Source organism: Piliocolobus tephrosceles, chromosome 11, assembly GCF_002776525.5.
Source record: "Piliocolobus tephrosceles isolate RC106 chromosome 11, ASM277652v3, whole genome shotgun sequence".
NCBI lineage: Eukaryota > Metazoa > Chordata > Mammalia > Primates > Cercopithecidae > Piliocolobus > Piliocolobus tephrosceles.
In genome coordinates, this window is record NC_045444.1 from 86,691,155 (window position 1) to 86,710,968 (window position 19,814).

At 36.0% G+C, this 19,814-nt stretch overlaps 1 protein-coding gene across 3 annotated transcripts in view; it reads left to right on the plus strand.

The window, feature by feature from the left end:
• SGO2 (shugoshin 2) overlaps nt 1-19,814 on the plus strand; it is a 53,716-nt gene that overhangs the window by 30,568 nt on the left and 3,334 nt on the right. For 2 of the 3 annotated variants that reach the window (XM_023218397.2, XM_026454502.1), the window contains exons 6-8: nt 8,931-9,160; nt 10,312-13,221; nt 14,609-14,759. In XM_023218397.2, coding sequence (XP_023074165.1) covers nt 8,931-9,160; nt 10,312-13,221; nt 14,609-14,759 — 3,291 coding nt within the window. Of the gene's footprint in view, nt 1-8,930; nt 9,161-10,311; nt 13,222-14,608; nt 14,764-19,814 lie in introns of all 3 variants that reach the window. The other variant, XM_023218406.2, reaches the window with a different exon arrangement.

Here is a 19,814-nt window from a genome sequence, read left to right on the forward strand (position 1 = left end):
GGTTTTCTCTTCTTGTGATAGTTTGCTAAGAATGATGGTTTCCAGCTGCATCCATGTCCCTACAAAGGACGCAAACTCATCCTTTTTTATGGCTGCATAGTATTCCATGGTGTATATGTGCCACATTTTCTTAATCCAGTCTGTCACTGATGGACATTTGGGTTGATTCCAAGTCTTTGCTATTGTGAATAGTGCCGCAATAAACATACGTGTGCATGTGTCTTTATAGCAGCATGATTTATAATCCTTTGGGTATATACCCAGTAGTGGGATGGCTGGGTCATATGGTACATCTAGTTCTAGATCCTTGAGGAATTGCCATACTGTTTTCCATAATGGCTGAACTAGTTTACAATCCCACCAACAGTGTAAAAGTGTTCCTATTTCTTTTTTTTGAGACGGAGTCTCACTCTGTCACCAGGGCTGGAGTGCAGTGTCATGATCTTGGCTCACTGCAACCTCCATCTCCCTAGTTCAAGCGATTCTCCTGCCTCAGCTTCCCAAATAGCTGGGAATACAGGCGCCCGCCACCACGGCCAGCTAATTTTTTTTGTATTTTTAGTAGAGACGGGGTTTCACCATGTTGGCCAGGATGGTCTCAATCTCTTGACCTCGTGATCTGCCCGCCTCGGCTTCCCAAAGTGCTGGGATAACAGGCATGAGCCACCACGCCCAGCATGTGCCACTTTTTCTTAATCCAGTCTATCATTGTGGACATTTGGGTTGGTTCCAAGTCTTTACTCTTGTGAATAGTGCACAATAAACATACACGTGCATGTGTCTTTATAGCAGGATGATTTATAATCCTTTGGGTATATACCCAGTAATGGGATGGCTGGGTCAAATGGTATTTCAAGTTCTAGATCCTTGGGGAATCGCCACACTGTCTTCCACAATGGTTGAACTAGTTTACAGTCCCACCAGCAGTGTAAAAGTGTTCCTATTTCTCCACATCCTCTCCAGCACCTGTTGTTTCCTGACTTTTTTAATGGTTGCCATTCTAACTGGTGTGAGACGGTATCTCATTGTGGTTTTGATTTGCATTTCTTTGATGGCCAGTAATGATGAACATTTTTTCATGTGTCTGTTGGCTGCATAAATGTCTTCTTTTGAGAAGTGTCTGTTCATATCCTTCACCCACTTTTTGATGGGATTGTTTGATTTTTTCTTGTAAATTTATTTAAGTTCTTTGTAGATTCTGGATATTAGCCCTTTGTCAGATGGGTAGATTGCAAAAATTTTCTCCCATTCTGTAGGTTGCCTATTCACTCTGATGGTAGTTTCTTTTGCTGTGCAGAAGCTCTTTAGTTTAATTAGATCCCATTTGTCAATTTTGGCTTTTGTTGCCATTGCTTTTGGTGTTTTAGACATGAGGTCCTTGTCCATGCCTATGTCCTGATTGGTATTGCCTAGGTTTTCTTTTAGGGTTTTTATGGTCTTAGATCTAACACGTAAGTCTTTAATCCATCTTGAATTAATTTTTGTATAAGGTGTAAGGAAGGGATCCAGTTTCAGCTTTCTACATATGGTTAGCCAGTTTTCCTAGCACCATTTATTAAATAGGGAATCCTTTCCCCATTTCTTGTTTTTGTCAGGTTTGTCAAAGATCAGATGGTTGTAGATGCGTGGTATTATTTCTGAGGGCTTTATTCTGTTCCATTGGTCTATATCTCTGTTTTGGTACCAGTACCATGCTATTTTGGTTACTGTAGCTTTGTAGTATAGTTTGAAGTCAGATAGTGTGATGCCTCCAGCTTTGTTCTTTTGGCTTAGAATTGTCTTGGCAATGTGAGCTCTTTTTTGGTTCCATATGAACTTTAAAGTAGTTTTTTCCAGTTCTGTGAAGAAAGTCATCGGTAGCTTGATGGGGATGGCATTGAATTTATAAATTACCTTGGGCAGTATAGTCATTTTCACAATATTGTTTCTTCCTATCCGTGAGCATGAAATGTTCTTCCATTTGTTTGTGTCCTCTTTTATTTCGTTGAGCAGTGGTTTGTAGTTCTCCTTGAAGAGGTCCTTCCCATCCCTTGTAAGTTGGATTCCTATGTATTTTATTGTCTTTGAAGCAATTATGAATGGGAGTTCACTCATGATTTGGCTCTCTGTTTGTTAATGGTGTATAGGAATGCTTGTGATTTTTGCACATTGATTTTGTATCCTGAGACTTTGCTGAAGTTCCTTATCAGCTTAAGGAGATTTTGGGCTGAGACAATGGGGTTTTCTAAATATATAATCATGTCATCTGCAAACAGGGACAATTTGACTTCCTCTTTTCCTAATAGAATACCCTTTATTTCTTTCTCCTGCCTGATTGCCCTGGCCAGAACTTCCAACACTATGTTGAATAGGAGTGATGAGAGAGGGCATCCCTGTCTTGTGCCAGTTTTCAAATGGAATGCTTTGAGTTTTTGCCCATTCAGTATGATATTGGCTATGGGTTTGTCATAAATAGCTCTTATTATTTTGAGATACATCCCATCAATACCTAATTTATTGAGAGTTTTTAGCATGAAGGGCTGTTGAATTTTGTCAAAGGCCTTTTCTGCATCTGTTGAGATAATCATGTGGTTTTTGTCTTTGGTTCTGTTTATATGATGGATTACGTTTATTGATTTGCGTATGTTGAACCAGCCTTGCATCCCAGGGATGAAGCCCACTTGATCGTGGTGGATAAGCTTTTTGATGTGCTGCTGAATTCGGTTTGCCAGTATTTTATTGAGGATTTTTGCATCAATGTTCATCAGGGATATTGGTCTAAAATTCTCTTTGTTGTTGTGTCTCTGCCAGGCTTTGGTATCAGATTGATGCTGGCCTCATAAAATGAGTTAGGGAGGATTCCCTCTTTTTCTATTGATTGGAATAGTTTCAGAAGGAATGGTACCAGCTCCTCTTTGTACCTCTTGTAGAATTCGGCTGTGAATCCGTCTGGTCCTGGACTGTTTTGGGTTGGTAGGCTATTATTCCTCAATTTCAGAGCCTGTTATTGGTGTATTCAGGGATTCAGCTTCTTCTTGGTTTAATCTTGGGAGGATGTATGTGTCTAGGAATTTGTCCATTTCTTCTAGATTTTCTAGTTGATTTGCGTAGAGGTGTTTATAGTATTCTCTGATGGTAATTTGTATTTCTGTGGGATCAGTGGTGATATCCCCTTTATCATTTTTTATTGCATCTATTTGATTCTTTTCTCTTTTCTTCATTAGTCTTGCTAGCAGTCTATCAATTTTGTTGATCTTTTAAAAAAACCAGCTCCTGGATTCATGGATTTTTTGAAGGGTTTTTTGTGTCTCTGTCTCCTTCAATTCTGCTCTGATCTTAGTTATTCCTTGCCTTCTGCTAGCTTTTGTATGTGTTTGCCCTTGCTTCTCTAATTCTTTTAATTGTGATGTTAGGGTGTCAATTTTAGATCTTTCCTGCTTTCTCTTGTGGGCATTTAGTGTTATAAATTTCCCTCTACACACTGCTTTAAATGTGTCCCAGAGATTCTGGTATTTTGTATCTCTGTTCTCATTGGTTTCAAAGAACATCTTTATTTCTGCCTTCATTTCGTTATGTTATCCAGTAGTCATTCAGGAGCAGGTTATTCAGTTTCCATGTAGTTGAACGGTTTTGAGTGAGTTTCTTAATCCTGAGTTCTAGTTTGATTGCACTGTGGTCTGAGAGACAGTTTGTTATAATTTGGTTATTTTACATTTGCTGAGGAGTACTTTACTTCCAATTATGTGGTCAATTTTGGAATAAGTGCGATGTGGTGCTGAGAAGAATGTATATTCTGTTGATTTGGGGTGGAGAGTTCTGTAGATGTCTATTAGGTCTGCTTGGTGCAGAGCTGAGTTCAATTCTTGGATATCCTTGTTAACTTTCTGTCTTGTGGATCTGTCTATTGTTGACAGTGGGATGTTAAAGTCTCCCATTATTATTGTATGGGAGTCTAAGTCTCTTTGTAGCTCTCTAAGGACTTGCTTTATGAATCTGGGTGCTCCTGTATTGGGTGCATATATATTTAGGATAGTTAGCTCTTCTTGTTGAACTGATCCCTTTACTATTATGTAATGGCCTTCTTTGTCTCTTCTGATGTTTGTTGGTTTAAAGTCTGTTTTATGCAGCCCCTGCTATTTTTTGTTTTCCATTTGCTTGGTAGATCTTCCTCCATCCCTTTATTTTGAGCCTATGTGTGTCTCTGCACTTGAGATGGGTCTCCTGAATACAGCACACTGATGGGTCTTGACTCTTTATCCAGTTTTCCAGTCTGTGTCTTTTAATTGGAGCATTTAGCCCATTTACATTTAAGGTTAATATTGTTTCATGTGAATTTGATCCTGTCATTATGATGTTAGCTGATTATTTTGCTCGTTAGTTGATGCAGTTTCTTCCTAGCATCGTTGGTCTTTACAACATTGGCATGTTTTTGCAGTGACTGGTACCAGTTGTTCCTTTCCATGTTTAGCACTCTCTTCAGGAGTTCTTGTAAGGCAGGCCTGGTGGTGACAGAATCTCTCAGCATTCACTTGTCTGTAAAGGATTTTATTTCTCCTTCACTTATGAAGCTTAGTTTGGCTGGATATGAAATTCTGAGTTGAAAATTCTTTCCTTTAAGAACGTTGAATATTGGCCGCCACTCTCTTCTGGCTTGTAGAGTTTCTGCCAAGAGATCCACTGTTAGTCTGATGTGCTTCCCTTTGTGGATAACCCAACCTTTCTCTCTGGCTGCCCTTAACATTTTTTCCTTCATTTCAACTTTGGTGAATCTGACAATTATGTGTCTTGTAGTTGCTCTTCTCGAGGAGTATCTTTGTGTCATTCTCTGTATTTCCTGAATTTGAATGTTGGCCTGCATTGCTAGGTTGGGGAAGTTCTCCTGGATAATATCTTGAAGAGTGTTTTCCAACTTGGTTCCATTCTCCCTGTCACTTTCAGGTACATCAATCAGATGTAGATTTGGTCTTTTCACATAGTCCCATATTTCTTGGAAGCTTTGTTTGTTTCTTTTTACTCTTTTTTCTCTAAACTTCTCTTCTCACTTCATTTCATTCATTTGATCTTCAATCACTGATACCATTTCTTTCAGTTGATTGAATCGGCTGCTGAAGCTTGTGCATGCATCACGTAGTTCTCATGCCATGGTTTTCAGCTCCATCCTGTCATTTAAGGTCTTCTCTACGCTCTTTATTCTAGTTAGCCATTCGTCTAATCTTTTTTCAAGGTTTTTAGCTTTTTTGCGATGGCTTCAGACATCCTCCTTTAGCTTGGAGAAATTTGTTGTTACCGATCGTCTGAAGCCTTCTCTCAACTTGTCAAAGTCATTCTCCATCTAGCTTTGTCTGTTGCTGGCAAGGAGCTGTATTCCTCTGGAGGAGAAGAGGTGCTCTGATTTTTAGAATTTTCAGCTTTTCTGCTCTGGTTTCTCCCCGTCTTTGTGGTTTTATCTACCTTTGGTCTTTGATGATGGTGACATACAGATGGGGTTTTCGTGTGGATATCCTTTCTGTTTGTTAGTTTTCCTTCTAACAGGACTCTGAGCTGCAGGTCTGTTGGAGTTTGCTGGACGTCCACTCCAGACCCTGTTTGCCTGGGTATCACCAGCGGATGCTGCAGAACAGCAAATATTGCAGAAAGGCAAATGTTGCTGTCTGATCGTTCCTCTGGAAGCTTCATTGCAGAGGGGCACCCAGCTGTATGAGGTGTCAGTTGGCCCCTACTGGGAGGTGTCTCCTAGTTAGGCTACTCGGGGGTCAGGGACCCACTTGAGGAGGCAGTCTGTCTGTTCTCAGATCTCAAACTCCATGCTGGGAGAACCACTACTCTCTTCAAAGCTGTCAGACAGGGACATTTAAGTCTGCAGAAGTTTCCGCTGCCTTTTGTTCAGCTATGCCCTGCCCCCAGAGGTGGAGTCTACAGAGGCAGGCAGGCCTCCTTGAGCTGCAGTGGGCTCCACCTGGTTTGAGCTTCCCAGCCACTTTGTTTACCTACTCAAGCCCCAGCAATGGCGGGTGCCCCTCCCCCAGCCTCGCTGCTGCCTTGCAGTTTGATCTCAGACTACTCTGCTAGCAATGAGCGAGGCTCCATGGGCATGGGACCCTCTGAGCCAGGTGCGGGATATTATCTCCTAGGGTGCCGTTTGCTAAGACCCTTGGAGAAGTGCAGTATTATTAGGGTGGGAGTGACCCAATTTTCCAGGTGCCGTCTGTCTAGGCTTCGCTTGGCTAGGAAAGGGAATTCCCCAACCCCTTGTGCTTCCCGGGTGAGGCAATGCCTCGCCCTGCTTCGGCTCTGCACCCACTGTCCAACAAGCCCCAGTGAGATGAACCCAGTACCTCAGTTGGAAATGCAGAAATCACCTGTCTTTTGCGTCACTCACGCTGGGAGTTGTAGACTGGAGCTGTTCCTATTCAGCCATCTTGGAACCTCTCTTATTCTTTTAATGCCTGTAGCATCTGTAGTGAGAACCTTTCTTTCCTGATTTTTAAAATTTGTTTGTTTAATCAAACTAGCTACAGGTGTGTCAATTTTATTATTCATTTTAAAAAACTCAGTTTTTGGCTTCATTGATTTCGTTTTTCTCAGTTTTATGTTTTATATTTCATTTATGTCTGTTTTTAAATTATTTCCTTTCTTGTATTTACTTTTTTAAAACATAGAGATATGTAATTCACATAACATAAAATTTCTTATCACATGAAATTTACCCTTTTAAAGTATACAGTGCAGTGGTTTTAGTATATTCACAAAGCTTTGAATCTTCACCCTGTTCAATTCTAAAATATTTCAGTCTCTAAAAGGGAATCTCATATCTATAACAGTCACTTCCCATTTTCCACTCCCCTAGCCCCTAACAACTGCTAATCTACTTTTTGTCTAAATGGATTTGGCCATTTTGGATATTTCATATGAATGGAATCATAAAATACTTGGCCTTTTGTGTCTGGCTTTTTTCACTTAGCATATTGTTTTCAAGGTTCATTCATGTTATAGCACATATGAGCATTTCATTACTTTTTATGAAGGGACAATAATTCTGTTGTATGGATATACCATGTTTTGTTTATCCATTCATCAATCAATGGACATTTGTGTTGTTTCCATTTTTTGGCTATTATGAATAATGCTGCAATAAACATTCATGTGCAAGTTTTTGTGTGGACATATGTTTTCAGTTATCTTGAATATATGCCTAGCAGTGGAATTGCTGGGTCATCTGGTAACTCTGTGTTTAACTTTTGGAGAAACTGCCAAATTGTTTTTCCAAGCTTCTGTACCATTTTACATTCCTGCCAGCAAAGTATTTCAACACTGATTTCTCCATCTCCTCACCAACACTTCTTGTCTATTATTGTGATTATAGCCATCTAGGAGTGTGAAGTAGTATCTCATTGTGGTTTTTATTTGTAGTTCCCTAATAATTAATGATATCAAGTATATTTTATGTACTTACTGGCCATTGCATATCAGGATCATTCTCTTTTGATTATCTTTTCCCTGTGAGTTTAAATCATGTTTTTCTATTGCTTCATATATTGGATAATATTAGATTGCACCTGGGTATTGTGTATCCCTTGTAGAAAATGTAGATTCAGTTATGCTCTCCCAAAGAGTTTTGATGTTTCAGTTTTATTAGGCAGTAACCTTGTCTGAACCCAAAATAAGCAACAAGTGAAGTTTCATTTTAGTTGTTTTATCCTTAGATAGGCTACTTCGAATCTTCCTCATATATATGGGATTCAGAGGTCAGCTAGATATTTGGGGAGCATTTATACACAAAATTTGGGGCTCTTCTCTCTACCTCTCTTATCTGATATTTTCCCCCATCACTTTACAGCTGTTATAGTTGCCGTGAATTCTAACCTTGAACCAATAAGACTGTAAGTTTCTAACTTTTTTTGAATGTGGCACCAACTGAGGCTGTAAAACAATGGGAAACTTACTCTTCTTCCAAGTGTCGGCACCCACTTCGCTAGCTCTCTACTTGCTTTTTTGTCCATTCACTGAATTCTAGTAGTTGTTTTTTAAAATATTTTGTCCAGAATTTATAGTCATTATGTTAGGTAGGGTTGGTCTGATAGTAACTGTTTAGCCATTACCAGAAACAGAGCCTCTCTGTTGATTTTTGTTAACTTGTTTCCTCAGTGGTATAGACATTTCCTCCCAACAGCTATTCCATTGGTAGTTGCCTTTAAATTTCTCGTAAATATTTATCAGAAATATTTTATTTTTCTTATTATAAATTATTTTAAAATATCTGTGATTTACTTGGAATACAAGACAACTCTTTACTGTTGGTGGACGATATTACTCTTCATTCTTTGAATTCAAATATGTCAGTTTATCAAATTATTTCTGTGAGTTTCTATCTGTTTTCCTCCCATAGATTTAATTACTCTAGGAATAATGATTTTAGTGTACTTGGATGCCTTTTGGAAACATAGCAAACTTATTTCACACATAATTTTATAAACAATTATATTTGCTAGAATATAGGAAATTACCTATATTCCTATATATAGGTAATATTGGGTATTACCTATATTCCTATACAATGGTAATACCTATATAAAGGTAATACCCAAAGGAAGAGTTTTGGGTATTACATAGAATTAATTATATGAAAAGTATTATATATGGCTATTTGTAAGTAAGTTTGGACTTTTTAAATATCCTTAGCGTAGTCTTCTAATAGCACAAGGAGTGAATGTATAAATTATCTTCTTTTGGGGCAACTGTGACTACGGGGTTAAGAAGCATTCCTGTTTCCTTCCAAGTTCTGTTCTAGTAGGAACTACTCATTTCCTACCTTTAAGTGTCTTCATTGAACTTGAAAAAGTACCAGGGTGGATTTGTGGTTTGATTTTAAATAGAATATACAAATAACTGTCCATGCATTTAAAAAATTTATAAAATACATAATTTCTCATTTCCTTTCCACTTGCCTTTAGGGTTCCATTACCTTCAAATGATGATGATGATGATGACAAAGAGAAAATGCAGTGTGACAACAATGTTAAATCAAAGACGTTACCTGATATTCCCTCTTCAGGATCAACAACACAACCTTTATCAACTCAGGATAATTTGGAAGTGTTATTTCTTAAAGAAAATAATCAAAATGTATATGGTTTAGATGATTCAGAACATATTTCTTCTATAGTTGATGTACCTCCCAGAGGTGAGATTGTTTTAAAAATTCATTTTGAATATTTGTATTAGTTACATTCATCAGATATTCTTCCTGAGGGCAATTATGTGTAACAGTTAATAAGTTAGCTCTCTTATGTTACAGATTTGCTAACTTCTGCCATTTAAAACTTCTGGTGATAGATTGAATTTTAAAGTAAATATGCTGACAAACATCAGATCCACAGTGGCCTAATACTGTTACTCGGGAAGAAATGTTTAGAAATAAATGGACCTAATGAGCTTTTCTTGGTATCTTAGCTTATGATTTGAAAGATACCATACATTTACTTAGTTTTACCCTCTTTTTTCGTAGATATGAAAATTGGGGTCTAGATAGACATAGAGACTCTTTTAAGATCATCACCAATTAATTAGTGGTAAAGCAAAAACTTGAACCTGGGTAATGGTTGAGCAAGAAAAAAGATGGCATTTACATTTTATTTACATAGTATTCCTAAATGATAATCTGTGGTGTAGTCTGGTGCTTACAGATTTGCCATAGATTTTCAGACTGGGATATGGAACCATAACAATTTTGAATTTAGAGGTTAGAATTGTTTTTCCTTTCTGAAAATGTGTGTGTGTGTGTGTTTATGTGTGTGTATGTACACGTATATAATATATACACACACATATATACATATATACACACATATATATGGTATACATATAATGTATACAGTATATGTATATACGTGTATATATATTTACACACATACATATATTAATATATGTATATATAATTTATATAAATTTTAGCTGCCTGTTGATAGTCTTTGACAGTAATCCTTTTCAGAGTTATCACTATTATTTGGGTTCATTTGCTGGCCTCCTTCCACTCTAGAAATGTATGCTAATGGCTCTACTGTTGGCTGTACTCCACTCTACTGTTGGGGCTGAGGCAGAATTCTCAGTATATATTTTCTATAGATACAAATGTAAAATGTGATTTAGGAGTACTCATCATTTCTAACTTATTTTCTTATAAGCATAGATTCTTAGTAATATTAGGATCTGAGCAGAACACATTGTCAGAAATTGTATCTGTGAAACAGCTTGATTTTTAATCTAATTTACTTAAAGTAACTTATTACATATTTCATTACTTATTTCTGAGTTTTGTTTTCCTTTTCTTAATAGAAAGCCATTCCCACTCAGACCAAAGTTCTACGAGTTCTCTAACGAGTGAGATGAGAAACGCCCACTCTATTGGCCACAGGTGGGAGAAACCATCTCCTAGTAATGTGACTGAAAGGAAGAAGCGTGGGTCATCTTGGGAATCAAATAATCTTTCTTCAGACACTCCCTGTGCAACAGTTTTAGATCAACAACACATTTTAAGTCCAGAATTAAATTGCAATGATGAGATAAATGGTCATACTAATGAAACAAATACTGAAATGCAAAGAAATAAACAGGATCTTCCTGGCTTATCTTCTGAGTCTGCCAGAGAACCTAATGCAGAGCGCATGAATCAAGTTGAGGATAATGATGACTTTCAATTGCAGAAAACTGTGTATGATGCTGACATGGATTTAACTGCTAGTGAAGTCAGCAAAATTGTCACAGTTTCAACAGGCATTAAAAAGAAAAGTAATAAAAAAACAAATGAACATGGAATGAAAACTTTCAGAAAAGTGAAAGATTCAAGCTCTGAAAAAAAGAGAGAAAGATCAAAGAGACAGTTTAAAAATAGTTTAGATGTGGATATCGGGGAAAAGATTGAAAACAGGCCAGAAAGATCTGATGTCCTGGATGGCAAAAGGGATGCTGAAGATCCTGGTTTTATTTTCAATAATGAACAGCTGGCTCAGGTGAATGAACTGAAGAAAATGACCCTTCAAACTGGCTTTGAACAAGGTGACAGAGAAAACGTACAGTGTAATAAAAAGAAGAAAAGAATAACAAATGAGCAAGAGGAAACATACTCTTTATCCCAAAGTTCAGATAAATTTCACCAGGAGAGTAAACTTGATAAGGGTCAGAATTCCCTAACTTGTAATAAAAGGAAAGCTTCTAGACAGACATTTGTGATTCACAAATTAGAAAAAAATAACTTACTCCCAAACCAAAAGGATAAAGTAACCATTTATGAAAACCTAGATGTCACAAATGAATTTCAAACAGTCAGTCTTTCCACCAAAGATAATGGAAATTTGTGTGATTATGGGACCCACAATATATTGGATCTGAAAACGTATGTCACTGATATTCAACCTTCTGAGCAAAATGACTTAAACATTAATAAGCTTAGAAAGAAAGTAAACCGGAAGACAGAAATAATTTCTGGAATGAACCACATGTATGAGGATAATGATAAAGATGTGGTGCATGGCCTAAAAAAAGATAATTTTTTTTTCGAAACCCAAGAGGATAAAGAACCTGTCTCTGAAAACATAGAAGTTTCCAAAGAGCTTCAAATCCCAGCTCTTTCTACTGGAGATAATGAAAATCGATGTGACTACAGGACCCAGAATGTGTTGGGTTTGCAAAAGCAGATCAGCAATATGTACCCCGTTCAGCAAAATGAATCAAAAGTTAATAAGAAGCTTCGGCAGAAAGTAAATCGGAAGACAGAAATAATTTCTGAAGTGAATCATTTAGATAATGACAAAAGTATAGAATACACAGTTAAAAGTCACTCACTCTTTTTAACTCAAAAAGATAAGGAAATCATCCCTGGAAACTTAGAAGACCCAAGTGAGTTTGAAACACCTACTGTTTCTACCGAAGATAGTGGAAACCTCTATGATTCTGAGATTCAAAATGTTTTGGGGGTGAAACATGTCCATGATAGGCAACCTGCTTGTCAAAATGATTCAAAAATAGGTAAGAAGCTTCGACTAAATGTATCTCAAAAGTCGGAAATTCCTGAAACCAATCAAATATATGAGAATGATGACAAAGGTATACATGACCTAGAAAAAGATAGCTTCTTTTCTCTAACCCCAAAGGATAAAGAAACAATTTCTGAAAGTCTACAAGTCACAAATGAATTTCAAACAGTTGATCTTCCCATCAAAGATAATGGAAATTTATGTGATTATGACACCCAGAGTATACTGGATTTGAAAAAGTATGTTACTGATAGGAAATCTGCTGAGCAAAATGAATCAAAAATAAATAAGAAGCTCAGGAATAAAGTGAATTGGAACACAGAAATAATTTCTGAAATGAACCAGATATATAAGGATAATGATAAAGATGTACATGTCCAAGAAAGCTATACAAAAGATCTTGATTTTAAAGGAAATAAATCTAAACAAAAACCTGAATGCCAAGACATTATCAATGAACACTATATGGAAATCAACAGTAATGAAAAGGGAAGTTGTGATCAAATTTCAGATTCCTACAAAGTAGTTAAAAAGTGTAGGAAAGAATCATCATGCAAGGCAAAGAACATTTTGACAAAAGGTAAGAACAAACTTGCTTCACAGTTAACAGAATCTTCACAGACATCTATCTCCTTAGAATCTGATTTAAAACATATTACTAGTGAAGCAGATTCTGATCCAGGAAACCCGGTTGAACTATGTAAGACTCAGAAGCAAAGCACTACCACTTTGAATAAAAAAGGAGATACCCCTTTTGTGGAAGGAATAAAAGAAGGAGAATGTCAGGTTAAAAAGGTAAATAAAGTGACATCTAAGTCAAAGAAAAGGAAGACCTCCATAGATCCTTCTCCAGAGAGCCATGAAGTCATGGAAAGAATACTTGACAGCATTCAGGGAAAGTCTACTGCATCTGAACAAGCTGATAAGGAAAACAATTTGGAGAATGAGAAAATGGTCAAAAATAAGCTAGACTTTTACACAAAGGCATTTAAATCTTTGCCTGAGATATATTCACCCAACATACAAGATTCTTCCTTTCACAGTGTTCATGAAGGTTTAGTACCTTTGAGCATTTCTTCTAGTAAAAATGTGATAATAAAAGAAAATTTTGCCTTGGAGTGCTCACCAGCCTTTCAAGTAAGTGATGATGAGCATGAGAAAATGAACGAGATAAAATTTAAAGTCAACCGGAGAACCCAAAAGTCAGGAATAGGTAGGTTAATAATCATTATGAAATGATAAAACTTTAGAAGTGTTTTTGTTTTTGTTTTTTACTTAGCCAATGAAGTATTTTCTAAGTGGTATTTTTATGGGATTTAAAAACGATATATAACTGAGTACATGATCCATAGAAATAGCATGAAGGAATAAAGAAAGTTTCATACTTCAGGAAATAACAGTGAGAGTATCTTGGACATTTACAACTACAAACGGATTTGGCCTTTACCACAAACTTGCCTAATAAAGACCTTAGGCAAATAATTTCCTTTTTCATACATTTGAAGAAAATTGAATGTTTTAAATGTATATAATAATGAATTGTACTGGTTTTTATTTTACTGAAGACAGTTGCACTTTTCTTGAGGGTGAGAGACTTTCTCCATGCAACAACATATATTTAATTTGATCGAACCCTTCTAGATATTTTAGAGGATTGAAAAATAAACAGTACCAACCCCCTTTCCTCAGATTCCATGCATGTAACAAACATCATGGTGAAATGGAATAAATGATTCTTTAAGCACATGTATTATGCTAAGGGATATAATGGGGCGTAATTTTGACTAGAGGAATCTTCAAAAGCATCCTTAAATAGGTAGCATTTTAGGCCCTAAAGGATAAGTAAGATTTTTACCTGTAGTATTTACTTTTTATTTTTTCCCAGTTATTAAAATAGTACTCATTGCAGAAAATCAAAAGTAGAAAGTCAGAAAAAGGGAGGGGAAAATAATCACCTGGGAGAACTTTAGTCCATTTACCATGTGCATGCAGACCCAAATCTATGGAATTTTAAATATATATTTGAAGTCATACTATATATAACATTACTTATCTCATTTTTTTCTTAACAGTGAATCCTAAAGTTCTTTTGCCATTAGAAATTTTGTAATATTAAACATTCCTATACCAATTTAAAATTTTTACTGGGAGCCTATTATTTCAATATATGTGTGTAGATCCCTAAGGTTTTGGTGGGTAAGTCAATTCCAGGTAAAAGCACACCGAAGCAAAAGAATTAGGAAGGTCTAGAGTTGCAGGATTTGTTAGAGGACTGGTGAGACATTTTTTATCTGCTCCTCATGGTGCCTTTCACAGAGTGAGTGATCAGTGGCGTATATGTTGAATGAATGTTCTGTAATTTGTGTGCTTCCATGAAAAGAGTTGGACTAGGATGAACTTTTGGGACCCATATGTGATTTCAGAATAAAAAAGTTGCCGGGTACTCTGACAGTTTGCTTCAAATGTTAGTCTCTTTCCTCTCAAAATTGAATCAAGATTTAAAATTTGCTGCAGGGATTTGCTAACCACTATATAGCTCATATCTATTTGTATCTCTATATACTTTTAAAAATATTTGTGAAAAATCATATTCTTTTCAGGCGATAGACCATTACAGGACTTGACAAATACCAGTTTTGTTTCAAATAACACTGCGGAATCTGAAAATAAGTCAGAAGATCTACCTTCAGAACGGACAAGCAGAAGAAGAAGGTGTACTCCTTTCCATTTTAAAGAGCCAAGCCTCAGAGAGTAGGTATTTCAAGTGATTTTAGTATGCCATTATAAAATATATCCTTAAAAAAATTCCTGCCTGAATTAGTATTTGAGCACTTCTGATAATTCAATAAAACGTATATTATTGATATGTAACAACCACAGTATGATTTGGGTAAGATTTGAAGAAATATGTCCTTTGAACAGGCTATTTTTGGGGGGTTGAAGGGTTGTCTGAATTTAAATTGATTTACTTTTGGTTAGTTCCCAGTTCTACTACTGTCATATTTTAAATTGTAACCTGATAATTATAATTTTTAAAATTCGTGGCCTGTGATTTGCAAGCTATGTTACCCCATTTGTTTATTTCCTACCTTGTTCCCTAGAAGTCAAAGTGGTTTATGTGTCCTTTATTCTCAAAAGAATAACAGTCCTTTCTCTTTATTTTTGTAAATTTCAAACATACCCCAACAAAGAGAATAGTGCCCTCCTGCAATTTATCCATTCCTCAGGTTCAACAGTTATCAACACTTTGTCATATTTGCTTCATCTGTCCTTTTTGTTGTATTTTAGAGTCTCAAATATTGAGTCATTTAATTCTGAAAACACTTCTATATATCTCTCTCTAAAAAGTAAGAACTTAAATTTCTTAGCAAAACTAGACAACAATGATCACATCTAACAAAAAAGAATGATTTTCATGGGTATTTTAAAACAATAACCAACAGATGGCAGTAATATAAGGGAGGGTAAAAGAAAATTAAAAGTGAAATTAAGGACCAAGGTACCTTTTTTCTTTTCTTTTCTTTTTTTCTTTTTTTCTTTCTTTCTTTCTTTTTCTTTCTTTCTTTTTTCTTTTTTTTTTCTTTTTTTAATAGCTATTGAGAGATACAGTTCACACAATTTAAACTGTACAATTTAGGCCAGACATGGTGGCTCACACCTGTAATCCCAGCACTGTGGGAGGCTAAGGCAGGTGGATCACTTGAGGTCAGGAGTTCAAGACCAGTCTGGCCCCCATCTCTACTAAAAATGCAAAAAGTAGCCAGGCATGGTGGTACATGCCTATATTCCCAGCTGCTCGGGAGGCTGAGGCAGGAGAATCACCTTGAACCCAGAGGCGGATGTTGCAGTGAACTGAGATTATACCACAGCACTCCAACCTGGGTTACAGAGTGAGACTCTGTCTCAAAAAAGAAAAAAAAAAGTGTGCAATATTCTGGTTTTTAGTATATTCATAGATATGTGCAACCATTACCAGAGTCGATTTTACAACATTTCTTTACTTAAAAAGAAACCCCGTACCCTTTAATTATCTCTTTCCTATCCCCCACTTCTAGACAACCACTAATCAACTTCTTGTCTCTCTAGATTTCCTTGTTCTAGACATTTCAAATGAATGGAATAATAGAATATGTGGTATTTGCAACTGGCTTCTTTCACCCAGCACGTTTTAAAGTTTCTTTCATATTGTAGCATGTATCAGTATTTCATTCATTTTATGACTGAATAATATTCCATTGTTTAGATACCACATTTTGTTCATCCATTTGTGCTTTGATGGACAATTGTTGTTTTCATCTTTTGGCTATTATGAATATGCTACTCTGAACATTCGTTTGCAAGGTTTTGTGTGTAAAGTTTTTTTTTTTTTTTTTCTTGGATATATCCCTAGAAGTGGAATTGCTGAGTCTGTGTAATTGTTTGAGGAACTGCCAAGCTGTTTCCAAAACTGCTGTACCATTTTACATGCTTACCAACGATGATGATTTTAAAAAATTTCTCCTTATCCATACCAACACTTGTTTTTCTAGGACTTTGGTTCTAGCCGTCCTAGTGGATTTGAAGTGATATTGCATGGTGGTTTTGATTTGCAATCCCCTGATAACTAATGATGTTGAGTGTCTTTTCATGTGCTTACTGGCCATCTGTATATCTTCCTGGAGAAATGCCTGTTGAGATCCTTTGTCCATTTTTCAGTTGGGTCATTTGCCTTTTAATGAGTTATAAGTTAAACTTTTTATTTTGAACTAATTTTAGACTAATGGTAAAGTTGTAAAAATAATACAAAAGTTTCCCATATGGTCCTCTCCCAGCATTCCTTAATTTTAATGTCTTATGTGCCCAGTAAAATTATCAAAACTAAAGAATTAGCATTGGTACAATACCATTAACAAACTATAGACTTTCACTAACATCACTTTCTGTTTCAGAATTCTATCTGGAGTCCCACATTGCATTTAGTTGTTGTTTTTCCTAAGCATCCTCTAACCTATGACAGTTTCTCAGTCTTTTCTTTTTTTCTGCCTTGGACACCTTTGAAGACTACTGGTCAGTTTACTTTGTAGAATATCTCTCGGTTTGGGTTTGTCTGATGTTTTCTCATGATTGCAATGCAGTTGTGCTTTTTTGGCAAATATTTCAAAGAAATTATATGTCCTTCTTGCCTCATTTCAAGGCTTCATGATAGCATGTTTCATTACTGTCATGTTAGCCTTGATTCCTTGGTTAAGGTGGTATCTGCTGGGTTTTTTTACTGTGAAGTCACAATCTTTTCCTCTGTTGTTAATGAACATGGAAGGGAGATACTTTGAGTGTATATATTCCATTTCTCAAACTTTCACCTACTAATTTTAGCATCCATTGGTGGATCTTGCCTGCAACAGTTACTACTCTGGGTACTATTAGTAATGATTTTTGATTTCTCCCTTTTCTTCTACATTAATTGGAATCCATCTGTAAGGAAGAGTTGTCTTTTCTCCCTCTATTTATATATCTCTTTTGTTCTATAGATGAAAGTCCAATACCATCAATATTTATCTGGTTGCTCAAGTTATTCCAACTTTGACCACTAAGAGTTCCTTCAGGTTGGCTTCCATGTCCTTTTGACATGACTTCGTACTATTTGGAGCACCTTCTTACTTTCTAACACACGGGATGTTCCAGGCTCATCCTAGTGAGAAGTGCCAGAATCAGGCACTTCTTTGAGAATCCTGGTTCCCTTAATTAGAGAATTTTGTTTAGAAACCAAGATCTGAGCACTAAGTATGCTCATTGCTTATATTGTGTTGTATTAGTTATCTATTACTCCATAACAATATTCCCATAAACCTATGGCTTAAAGTAGCAATCTGGACACAGCTTAATTGGGTGCTCTGCTTAGGGTCTGACAAAGCTGCACTAAAGGTGTCGTACAGGCTGGTTCTCATCTGGAGGCTGTACTGGGGAAGAATCTGCTTTCAACTCACACAGGTTGTTGGCAGAATTTGTTTCCTTGTGGTTCTGGACAGAGGGCCTCATCTTCTTGGTGTTGACTAGAGGCTGTCCTTAGCTTCTTGCCACACGGCCTCCTTTCCAGCATGGCCACTTACTTCAAAGCCAGCTATGGAGAATCTCTAGAGCAAGTCCTCTAGCAAGATAGAGTCTTATGTAACAAAATGTCATCTCGGAAGTGAGACATCTCATCACCTTTGCCAGTGGTCTCCTTGTTTATTGTAGAGGATCTTTAGTATGTTTTAATGTCTGGTAGGGCTAGTATCCTCTCATGGTTTTTCTTTTTCATTGTTTCCCTCACTGTTCTTGAATGTTTGTTGTTTCAAATGAACCTTAGGATGGTATTGACTTGTCTGGTTCGGAGTTTCATAATCTTAGCACTGTTGACATTTGGGGCTAGATATTTCTCTTTTATGGGATGCTATCCTGTGTATTGTAGGATGTTTAGTGGTATCCCTGACCTCCATCCACTAGATGTCAGTAGCACCCTCACATTTATAACAACCAAAATTATGTCTCCAGATGTTGCAAAATTTCAATTGGGAGGTAAAATCATCCTGAGTTGAAAACCACTAGTCTACAAGTATTTAGTTTTCTTGCTATTATATATGGACATGTAACTGATGCCCAATGTTGTTCATATATATGAAAGCGGTTGAATTCTGTGTCATTTTATATCTTGCTACTTACTGAACTCTGTTATTCTCTTATCTCACTGATTGTCTTGAGTTCTCCAGGTATAGTATAATATGATCTGAAAATAGAGATAGTTTTACCTCATTACCCCTTTGTATGCCTCTTATTGTTTTTCTATTAGCATTGGCTAATAACTCAGGTACAATGTTAAAATAGTAGCAGGAATAGTAGGCATGCTTGCCTTGTTCCTGATTTTAGTAGAAATACTTCTGTTGAAGTATTTTTGTCTCTCCATTAAACAAGATACTTACTTTAAGATTAAGATATGTAGATAATTTACTAAGAAAATGCCCCTTGATGCCTATTGAGTGTTTTTCTCATGAATGATTGTTGAATTTTGTCAAAGGCTTTTTCAGCATTTATGAAGATAATCATACACTTTATTTCCTTACATGCATTAACATGGCATCGGTTGATGAGTTTTCTAGTACCAAACTCACCTTGCTTTCCTGGAATAAATCTCACTTTGTCATGGAGTATGTTTTTCATAATGTGATGTTGAATTGAGTTTGCCAAAATATTGTTTAGAATTTTTATATCAACATTCATAATTGATGTGAGTCTATAGTTATCCATCTTTGAATTGTCTTTATCTGGCGTAGGTATCATATTAAGGGAATCAAGAAAGTCACCATCTTGGTTCCTTTAATGAAATAATTTCTATTTCACTATAATTTATAGTACATTATAATTTATGTTTATAATTATTTGTATGTTATATTCTTATATAATTTTAGAACATTGGGACTCTGGTTTTTGGAAGTTTGTTAGCATTCCCCTCTGAAACCATCTGGACCTAGTATTGTTTTGTGTGGGATAGCTCCTTAATAATGTTGACTATTTTTTGTGTGTGTGAAAATTAGTCTGTTTAAGCTTTTTTGCTCTAATGGGGTCAATTTTTGTTATTTGTATTTTTTTTGTTATTTGTATTATATTTCCATAGGAAATTACCCATTTCATCTAAGTTTTCACATTTATTTGCATAAAAGTCTGCAAATTATCTTTTATGAATTAGACATGTAAATTAATTTTAAATCTTTTTTCCTATAGTTATTTTACCTATATCATTTATCATTTTTTGTGTGTGTTCTTTTTCTCTTTTTCTTGATCAAATTAGGTAGT